Genomic DNA, 11,166 nt, shown 5'->3' with positions numbered 1-11,166 from the left:
CATATTTTTGTTGTGTGCAATCATTTATTTTTACACCATGCAACTACCTCCTGCTGTGACCTGTGCAATGTTCCATTTGAATCACAATTGTATATAAAAATCTGTATATAGTGTACAGAATAATTATTGTGCCTTGCATAAGCAAGCACAATACTACTCTTCCTCGGGCTTATTATTATTCTTCTGTACGTTTTTCGGCGCGCTACTCCTCCCGCAGCTTTTGTCGCACGTACACAAAAAAGGTACCAAAACGTGCGGCTCGGTGAGGACATTAGTGCTGTGACTTTTCTAAGCGTTTCGCCAAACAGTTTGCCGATAAATCGCCAAAAACCGGTCCAAAAAATGAATGGGTGTGTATTGCGAGAATCTCCAACTGCCAGAGTGCGTGACATCATCGCTAGAGTGTAGGGAGACAGATTTTTTTTTTTCGAAAAATAAATTTGTAAACTGCTCTCAAGACCACAAATGTCACTCTACAGAAATAATTTATAGATAGAAACGTAGGTAAATCCGTTGGGGTCGCAGTGATACCACTGCTGAAGCTGTCAGAGAAATAGTTTTGGCGGGAGACGCACTGATGCGCCAGCAACACCCTCTCACGGCCCCATCTACTCCCATGTTAAAATGTAGAGGAGAAATGTTTAAAGGAGCTCGTTGAACCTCTTCTCTCTCAATCTCCCCAGGTCAGATTTTTTAACTTTAGCCACTGAAACTCGGCAGTGCTATAGTCAACAAGATGACGACGCTCACGGTCTTTTCGGTTTTCATTTCGGTTGTTTCTGGCCATGCGTTTGAGGGGATTCATTTTAAATGTTTCTGTCTCTCTGAGGAGTTAGAGACAGAGAGAGAGCGCGCGCAGCTGCTGTGGGCTCCCCTGGTTGCCATGACAACCAAAGCCTGCCTCACTCACACACACACACACACACACACAGCTAGCTACAGAGAATGACAAGACATTAATAAGCTAGCGCTAGCTAGCTGGCTAGCTAAAGATAATTAGCAGGCGGCTAACAAGCAAACAATTTAAAGCTGAATGATTTTAATATTAACACAAAATAAGAACAATACATCTTAAATATTTTACCCTACTATGAGCTGTTCCTTATTTTACATTAGCACTCCTTCAGGAGCATAATACAATTAAACACATTAACCAAAGCTAGCACTTAGCTAGCGATTAGCACATAGCTAGCGGTTAGCGCGTAGCTAAGCGCTACCTATGGTTAATGTGTTTATGTGTGCTAGCTCTAGCTAGCCAGCTAAAGAGAATTACAAGGTATTAATATGCTAGCGCTAGCGTGCTAGAGAGCAAGACGTGGTATTAACATATGGGCCAGAGCAAGGCACAATCAAAATTTCTTTAGGAATTTTCTAGTTCTTATTCTATTTTCACTATACCTTGTACTTTTTTCTATTCTATTAATCTAAAATGACAATAGAAAATGTGTATTGTTGATTGTTTCATTCACTCATGACTTTCAATCACCCAGCTCCATAAATATTAACTGTGATATTAACGTTATATACGCAACTGTACAGATATTAAAAGGCCAAAACATAATGTACAAATCAATACACAAACATAAAAAGTGAAAAGAATGTTTATTCAGACAACATCTGTTCAAAGCATGAAAAAATATAAACAAACCAGGGATTAAAAAAAGACGGATCACAATCACCTTCTTGGCTATCACATACCAAGCATACCTAACTGCAATACAAATATGCATGTGTTTGCAGATAATGCAGATAGGATTTCTTAGCATTAGCCTGGTTCTCATTAGCTCTTTGCTCTAGCGAGGTTGAAAGCCCCGATGTGGACCTCCCCTGCCCCTGAACCCTCCCCTGTCCCCACGGAAATTTGGTCTGTTTCTTTCACGACCCCTGTCTCCACCTCTTCCTGCGTTTGGCCCGCCACGTCCCCCTCTGGGTGCTCCGCGACCACGGTCCGACTTCAGCTGAGGAGGGGGGGACTTGGGCCGCAACCTCTCTATTTCCTCTGTGCAGCCAGAAAGGTGCGAGTTAGGCAAGGAAAAATGTGAGGCATAGGTCTCTGGGTTAAAGTTACTGTTTGTCAAAGTAGGACCCACTGTCAGCCAGCCTGGAAAGAAAGAAAACAAAACATCATGGATATTGAGAAACAAGCAGAGCCACAGAGGAAGTTTAGAAACTAAGAAACTTCTCCATGGAAAGAGTGAGTCCATCTCACCTGGTCTGATGGTTGAATCTCGTCCAAACAGGTGCAACCTCCTGCGGCCCAAACAGAAATGCTCAATGATGTGGAAGATCTCCACTGGCTTCTCTACATTTCCCATCTCAGGCTCCTCAGTGATGATCAAGTCAATGTCCACATTAGCATGGATAAAGTCACCATCAGTACTCCTTCGCACTGTTCCTTTGATTCCCATTAGGCAGTGCTCCTGAAGGGAGTGTGGTGTAGATATTACAAAACACAATATAAACTGGTTTAACTTTAAACATATCATGTGCAATGGTCTTGTAAACTTTACATCTACAAATGTCAAGGAAAACAGATCCCAATGTAATTAGATTATGTAAAATTTCATGAACATATACATATATTTTACATTTCTGCTCAGTCTGTGTGTTTACTGTACCTTGGTCCTCTGGAATACTGCTTTTGGGTCCAGTGCCTTTGTCTTTCCTGGGTTGTTCTTGTTGGTCTTGATCCAACAGATATCCTCACACCGTCTAAAGCCCCACTTCCTCAAACACTGAAATTGATATAATAAAAGGAAGTACTGATTACACAATAGGACTTTCTCTACCCATCTACTGTATGGCACATCATGTAGCAAATCATACATAATTTACACTCAATTACAAAATCCAGTGTTTCAGAGAAACAACATTTCTGAGGTGCTGGCAATCTTATCAGCTACTCTGTCTCTAAAATTTACCTGAGATTCTTTCACTTTTGAGTAGATCATGTCTGGATTCTATTTCAGTTTGGCTGGTCCATTGTTCTTTTCTTGCAGTTTAAAGCTATCTGAGATAAGAATAGTTGTGACGCCACTGTAGAACAACAGCCTTAACATAATGTTATCGTACTATAAACACGATCTCCCTTCCTTTGTCTTTCCTTTCTTCAGTTTTGTCCAGACCCGCGTAGCTTTTTGGTGCTTTTGCAAATGACATGTTTAAAACTCTTCATATTAGACCAAAATTTCCTGCAGTCACACATCATCTTTATTTTTCTTAAAATCTAAAAGTTCAAATGTACAAACTGACATAAGTTTGCCTCAATACAAACAAATATTTGGTTTAATGACACTTGGACAGACAATGGGGTAAACCCATAAATGACCATATCATTAATGTGACTCCACCCAAACACGTCACTATGTCAGTACTGTGTGACAGCTTGTGGTAAATGTACCAGGAAGTTTCTGCGGAACAACTTAACCCTTGAATAGTGTGGTATAAACAGACATACTTCAAATCTATCTGTTGTCGTAACACTTGACAATTGCATAACTCAGCTGCACTCTGCACCAGTGAGTTGCTAAACTTAGACTTTGATAAACGTGTTGTCATTTAACAGTAAACAGTGAGCAGTAAACGAAACACACATGCTTTATGAAACCAGTAAAGAACATGAGATACAATTCCCACAATTTGTAATTTAATCTGCTTTTTGACTAAATGAAGGATCTTATTACCATTCTACCCAAGTCCAGGCCTTCACCAGAGCCACACCAGAGAAAGACAAAGGAACGTAGTGCCGATATCTCTTCAATTTCCAGTTTCATGATCTATAGCAGAAAGTAGAGAAGGGAAAGTGGAACATGATGCCATAAGAATGATCCAAGCAGAGTTATTAAAGCATTAATTTGTTCTTGTCATGAGAGAACAGGACAGTTTATCCATCCAAAACAGGTCTTCACATTGGTATTGGCACATTGACACAGCCATTCAGATTCCTTGTTGCCCCCTACTGGGAGAGGGTCAGCAGCACACTCCTATTTATTTGCACTCCCAAGCTCTTAACATTGTTTGGGATGTCCATATGATTATCAAACATATCTCATATTTGTGTTACATATTCACATACTAGCACAAACCAGACAAAAATGCATACATACATCATCCCAGGTCCAGAAACGTTCAGTGTGGCTGATGCCTGATTCTCTGTAGTATTCCTCTAAGGGAGGTTCAAGCAGAATTACATCAAACTTGCACTTTAAATCCTGCAGGTCAAAGTGCTCTGGGTCAGCCTGGAGGTACCTAAAAAACACACACACACACACACACACACACACACACACAATATATATATATATATATCAGTACATTTATGGTAAATATTTACTCTAATATTCACATTTAACATACATGGGAGGGGTGTTGGTGGTGGAGATGAGTTCGTCCTTCAGCCTGATCAGCTCTCGAAGTTTAGGGTATTCTTCAAATCGGTCAGCTAAGCCTGAACCACAGAAGACAGAGAGGTTATAACCACACATCCATGCACATCTATGGAAAATGCACGCACGCACGCACTCACCAACATCTCTGATGAAGTTTTGTGGTCTGTGGCCTGTGTCGACAAAGTGCTGACAGTAGTCATTGTGGGGATTCAAACTCTGGGTACCCTGAAAATGAATGAATAAATGAAATGACCAGGAAAAGGGGTAATTAGAAAAATACATTTGCCTTAACAGAGACAACACACAGTACATATGAGTTTGCTGGATGCCTATACAAGCACTTTAATACACAATTGGAACATTTAAAAAAAATGGAAAAGCTCAATAGACAACTGAGAGTTCGAATATAATTTCTACAATGTCATCCTACTTTAATAATGGTAATCCTTCTGCCTAAATAAACAGAGACATCACACAGGCTTTCTTCTGCTATTATTTAATCCCTAACAAACAAACAAACAAACAAACAACAAAAGCAGCATCGTATCTATTATAAATGTTAAATGTGTTTGTGTGGGCTTTGTGGCGTTAGCTCTTAGTCACCCAATGCCAAAGGTTATGCATGAATAGTTTTCACACTGTTAAAATGACACAGCTTAAACTGGTTCTAACTTGCGGTTACAGGTTGTGAAAGCCAATAGAGTCTGAAATCTCAGGTTGCCACCAGACAAATCATATGACTAACATTCCATTTGCTCAAGCTTAAACAAAAGGCATAGAGCCAACCTGCCAAAAATAACTCGTCCTTCCAGCTTTGTATCACACGTTTAAAAGACTTGTTTATCCCACTAAGCTGTCAGGCTGTATAACTCAAACTGAACACCCGTGAGATGTATCTATTTCTCAAGCTGTTCTTCCTGCTACTCTCCTATAAACGTTTCCAGTATTACCACAGCTATTGTTATATGCTGATAAAGATCATGGGCAACTAACACAAAACAAATAACATCCTTATCAACACAAAATATTAATAATCATTTAAATGAATTAAGCAATCAAAACACACCTTATCAGTGCAATATTTACAAATAAATACATAAAACAAAAAAGAGTGCAAGTTTTCCAACCTTAAGGAAAGTACTGGAGTCCTTGTACACTTCCTCATATGGGTTGCTTTCATCCGGCTGCTGTACCTCCACCTCATCCTGACACACCCACACACACACACACACACACACACACACACACACTTACATTTTCAAATCAGTTACCAGGAACACAAACAGTAAACAGGGACAGTCAACTGTTAGGGGGTCCTGCACTCACTCCCTATCCAGTCAAGTGATAAAACTCTTATTTATTAGTTTAGCTGAATGTTTGGTTTTGGTCATGTGACATGTGTTGATCATCTAAACTTAGGATCCACTTGATAGTTGATTAATACATTGACTTTATTTTGTAGGTTTTTATTCAAGTGGTTTTTTTTCTCCACTGTGTTATTATTGGCTTGATTACTAATCATTGTTCTCTCCGAGATCCACTTCCAGGTTGAGTATGGTGCTCTCATTACTTTCTCCCCTTACTTCACCAGGTGTTGGCAATATGGACTGTACCAAGTGAGACTTTGAGAAAATTACCTCTAGCCTAAACATGATGTTGTAGAGTTATTGTACATTTTGTTACCTTGATGGAATGACTGATGTTACTAATATCCTCAATAGCTTTAACTGTCCATGTAATTTTACCTTTGGTATTGGCAATGTAGTTTGACCTAGAAGTATTTAAAGGTTAATTTGCATTACAGTACATCAATGTTCACTAATAATTAAGGACAATACATAGCTCTAGTATAAAGAATACTTTCAAAAGAGCCAAGTAACAGACTGACAGGCTGTCCAGACAAAAGAACAGAAGGGACCACACCTTTGTTACCGGTACAATGAGGAACAGCATGCCTGAGAAGACAGTTTATTTATTTTGTGTTGTCTTTTAAAATACTTCCCCATTCAATTCATTGTCGGCTCTCTCTGCTCTCTCATTCTATCCATTACATGATCTTTGTTTATTTATGCTTTTATTGTCCCTCTACACCTCTGATTTCTGTTCCAACTCCGAGCCGTGCCACCTAGAGAAGTTCTCTGATGACTCCTCTAATTGTCGGCTGTAACACAGACGATAGGGAGCAGGAGTACAGAGACCTGATGGAGAACTTCATTGGATGGTGTGACAGAAACCACCTACAGCTCAACACAGGGAAAACCAAGGAGCTGGTGGCGCAGCAAGAGGCCCCCCTCCCCAGTTGCGATTAGGGGGGAAAGGGTAGAGATGGTGGACACCTACAAGCTCCTAGGGGGGGCACTGAGGCTCTCTACAGGAAAGGACAGAGCAGGCTGTTCTTTCTGAGGAGGCTCAGGTCCTTCAACGTGTGCACTCGGCTACTACAGATGTTCTACCAGTCTGTAGTGGCCAGTGTCATCTTCTTTGCTGTCGTGTGCTGGGGAGGAGGCATCGGGACTAGGGGGACTACCAACAAACTGAGCAAGCTGATTACGAAGGCCAGCTCGGTGGTGGGGATGGAGCTGGACAGAGTGGAGGCTGTGACCGAGAAGAGGATGAAAGGGAAGCTGAAAGCCATCACGGACAACCCCTTTCATCCTCTCTGAGGCAGCTCAGGAGCACTTCAGCCACAGACTGACTTCTTGCACAAACTATTTATCTTTAATCTTTAAGTTTGCACATGTACCGTTTAGTTAGTTTTTTAAGAAAAAATGCTTTTGCACACCATTTTACTGCATATTGCGTATATACTTGTATGGTCTTATATTTCCTATTATATTTTGTAATATCCTTTTTTTTGTGATTCTATTGTACTTGTACACTTCTGTACTCTTTGCACTACATTCCCCTATCCTGCTGTGTCTAATTTCTCCTATGGGGGATCAATAAAGGTACATCTTATCTTATCTTATCTTATCACACTCACTTTTTGTTCTTCCACATCTTCCTCTGTGTCCTCTCCCTCTGTCTGTGCCTTCCTTTTAGAAGGTGCAGCTGAACTATCGAATGAAGACCTGCGGAACATAAAACATCTGAAATACATTCCCAGATTTACCCTCTATGGTGGCCCAGAGGTGTCAGGCCAAATACAAAGGCCAGAACACGAATACAAAAGTCACAACACGAAGCTTTTCTATTCCTGTTGTGACTTTTGTATTCGTGTTCTGGCCTTTGTATTTGGCCTGACACCTCTGGGCCACCGTAACCCTCTCACTAAAGATCAAATCAACATTTTGGCACTAACAACAATGAGACAAATCTGGCAGAATAGGTGGACAAAATGTTTACAAAAATATGTTACGGGACAAAGGAGGGGAGCTGCTGAATGTAGAAAAAACAAAAAATATAATATGTGCACAAATACTTGGACCAAACAGGCACAAAGACCTCAAAAAGGCTTGAACCGGCACTTTAAGCCTATCTGTGTTCTTCATGCTATGTATTTGTACAGATGTTGAACATAAATTCTCCCACTTCTCTGCTTTCAACTGCACCTCTCGCTTCTTCTAATCACTGGCCTGTTGGACCAGCCCTTCACACTATATTTTTTTGAGACTTAAGTGATATCTTACCTGCATGTTTCTCTTGTCTCCTCTATCTCTTTTAGTTCATCTTTACTGTTTAGGACAGCTCCAATACTGTCTGCGCTTTCAGCTCCCAGCTGTGGTTAGACAAGAGTGAGATAGTGTACATTTTTAAAAATATGTATTATATAATGCACAACCTGCGTATTTATTTACGTAATGTAAGTATATAGTGTATAGCTATATACACATGGTCTCGATATTGTTTTACTGCTGTTACTGTATATTTCACATTTATTATTTCTGTGAGCTGTATTGGCACAAATAGCCTGAACATGTTGATGTCTTTCATTTACAGTGAAGTTATCTGAGTCATCCGTCCCCCTCGACAGAGATCTGTTGTTGTGTTCTGTAATTGCGCTTCACACAAAATGCGTTTCTCGTACAACCTTGATATTCCTGTTACACAGTTAGCCAACTGGTTAAGTTTGTCGGACTAGCTACTCGCTAACAACAATAGGGAGCTCACTGTGCACTTGCCTGTTGAGCTAAAAGCTGCCGCCTAAGTTTTTGTCGCTCGCGGATCTCTTGCAGTCGACTGTTCATTTCCTCCTCTGTAATGTTTCTAATTAGCTCGAGTATTATGTGTCCTCGGTTGTTGTTACATCCAAACCGTGGCTGTATAAACGTGATTAGCTAGCTAACGTTATAATTGTAGCCAACAAGCAGCTAATGTGTAGCCGCTAAAATTCACAATGAGTGTGTTTGTTCTGCACACCGGGGCGTTCGGGCTAGATACGGCCTTGACAAATGTGGAGTTAGCCGCTCAACTAAAGATATTTACGCTGCGACTGCTTAATGGCTGTTGTCTCATTGGTGTATAGTGAGTTGGATTTGCAGCCCGGTTGGAGCGGGTTAAAACGGCGAAAGGAGCGGCTTAACGAGTGGTGACACCGCCCACCCGGGCGAGTTTCGGCGTACGCCGATTTTAAGGATCGTTACGTTTGCAATTTTATGGACGCCGTCTGATGGCGTCACTAGATATGACGCTTTTGTTTATCCAATCAGATAATACTATATTGTAGACACCGGAGCATTGCACTCTGGTGCCACGCCCCTCTCTCGCTCTCTCTCCTCTCTCTCTCTCTCTCTCTCTCTCTCTCTCTCTCTCTCTCTCACACACGTTCAAACACTATGAAAACATTTTCTTCATAACCTATTGCATTATGTCTGTCATCTAATACAAAGGGAGAGACAAAGCAAGTTTATTTTTATATCATTCATCATCCACTTACTGCAGCACATATGCCTCACTGGCTCCAAATGGAAGATTGTTCTTATTTGGATAGGCTACCTATTATTATTATTATTATTATTATTATTATTATTGAAGGAAGTCACAAAGCATATAGCTAAGCAAAACCAACTTTTGAGAAAACCCAAATAGGTTGAGCCTAATCAAGTAAGCAATTTGGTCATTGTCATGTTGTCTCAACAAACGGCTATTTCACCCTAAAAAGTGGATTACCAGTGTAATGGGATTAATCAATGATTATAGCCTACTGGATGGGTTCCCCTCAGCTTCCTGTAAATTTGCTTTAAATACCGGAGAAATGCTCTGATTCTATTAAATCACATACAATTACTCAAATCAAATCAATTGCTATAACATCGCAATATAGGGGGGATTCATTCTGTCATACTGCGTCTAGAGTGAGGGTTGGCTCCTTCTTAACTCTGGCAGTTGACATTCCCCCTCAACAGCATGCAGAGAGAGCATGAACAGAAGAGAACAAGAGCATGAACAGAAGAGAGCAGCCAATCAGCTTTCACTGAGCTGATCCTCAGGTTGTGAAAACACAAATATGAAATACTTTAACCACAAGAGCAGTTACTGTCAGCTTCTTTGCTGTATAAGACAAGCATCTGAAGTCAATCATGACACCAGGTGGAATTAACCACTAAAAAGTGTTAAAGACACCATTGCTACTGCTTAGTGTATACTGAGTGAGAGACGTCTTGGCACCTCCTCCTCCTCCTCCTCCTCCTCCTCTTCTTCTTCACTAGGGAGTGTGGTATGTTACATTCCAAAAATAAAAAATAAAAATAAAACCATATCTTCTTAATCCAATTAGTTAGTTTAGGATACTAAAATATGATTTGATAATACATGTTCTTTTTTTGTAACATGCTACTGTTATTAGTTTTAATCTTTCAGTATTAAGTTTATCTATTTTGAATAGTGTACTGTTGAGTTCAGTGTTTCCAGTCTCGATACAGTCTCATCTCTCCTGTTTCTTCCTGCACACATAATTTCCCTCTTTTTTTTGTGGATGTTTATTCAGACTAGACACGTTCAGCACATTGCTGCCTTACTCTGTATGGAATGATCACTATTTTTTTTTTTTTTAGCCCCTAATGGTCTAAATCCTTGGCTACAGACCTGTAATATGAAGACAGTTTCTTATTTTTACTCTCCCCTAAGAGAATTCTTAAGGAGTAGGTCTCCACTACGAGTTTAACCACTTCCTCCACGACCTTCCTCTTATCTGTATACAGAGCACTGCAGTTAAATGGTCTCATCACTCCACATTCTTCACATTTCCCATCCTGGTGTTTCCCTGCCAACAGTAGCCTACAGTGCCCCAGCTTTCAACTTGATTTCAGTTAACTATATAAAACCTTTGGTTGAATGGAAAAAAATGCCTGCCCTTTACCTCCTCCTCCCACTCTCTCTGTCGTTGCTTGATTATTCCTTCTCTAATTATGTAACCACATTCATGTCTACTAAAAGAAACACCAATGTCAATTCCTTCTCTCTCTAATGCAACCTTGGCCATTATATGCTGCTGTCTCATTCCTACATGAGCTGAAACCCCCCATAGGAACCCAACCCTACACCCCTGTCTCTCCAGCCTACGAGCCAATAGATCTGAATCAGAATTTCCCCCATCAGGCCCAGTCCTCTGCCTCCCCCAGCCGTGTCCAAACAGAGCCCCACTGCATGCATTTGCACCTTTGATCTGTGCCATTATTTTGCACTAAACTAAATACATAAAAATATAGAATTATATAGAATTGTGAGGAGTTTCGATAGATATGAAATAACTTAAAAATAAGGCTGGGTTATATTATATTTTTGACAACTGGAGGGAGGGGGGTGGAGGGCTGGGCTGGCAGGTTGCGATACCTGTAAG

General features: G+C 40.5%; 1 protein-coding gene across 2 annotated transcripts; it reads right to left on the bottom strand.

The window, feature by feature from the left end:
- Positions 1-1,585: 1,585 nt before the first annotated feature.
- On the bottom strand, positions 1,586-8,884 carry mettl14 (methyltransferase 14, N6-adenosine-methyltransferase subun). 2 transcript variants are annotated; one of them, XM_051385313.1, is made up of 11 exons: positions 8,510-8,884; positions 8,018-8,106; positions 7,372-7,459; positions 5,516-5,608; positions 4,526-4,613; positions 4,357-4,447; positions 4,107-4,248; positions 3,684-3,776; positions 2,619-2,735; positions 2,210-2,420; positions 1,586-2,101 (listed from the first exon to the last, which is right to left on the bottom strand). In XM_051385313.1, the coding sequence occupies exons 1-11, from the start codon at positions 8,573-8,575 to the stop codon at positions 1,794-1,796; spliced, it is 1,386 nt and encodes a 461-aa protein (XP_051241273.1). In that variant the 5' UTR covers positions 8,576-8,884; the 3' UTR covers positions 1,586-1,793. The 2 variants fall into 2 exon arrangements, with proteins under 2 accessions (XP_051241273.1, XP_051241274.1); XM_051385314.1 differs by having other exon boundaries at positions 5,516-5,593; positions 8,510-8,881.
- Positions 8,885-11,166: the final 2,282 nt, after the last annotated feature.

This window comes from Dicentrarchus labrax, unplaced genomic scaffold (assembly GCF_905237075.1).
Source record: "Dicentrarchus labrax unplaced genomic scaffold, dlabrax2021, whole genome shotgun sequence".
In the NCBI taxonomy this organism is placed as follows: domain Eukaryota; kingdom Metazoa; phylum Chordata; class Actinopteri; family Moronidae; genus Dicentrarchus; species Dicentrarchus labrax.
The sequence above is the reverse complement of the archived record's forward strand: the minus strand, read 5'-3'. Positions and strand labels throughout refer to the sequence as shown.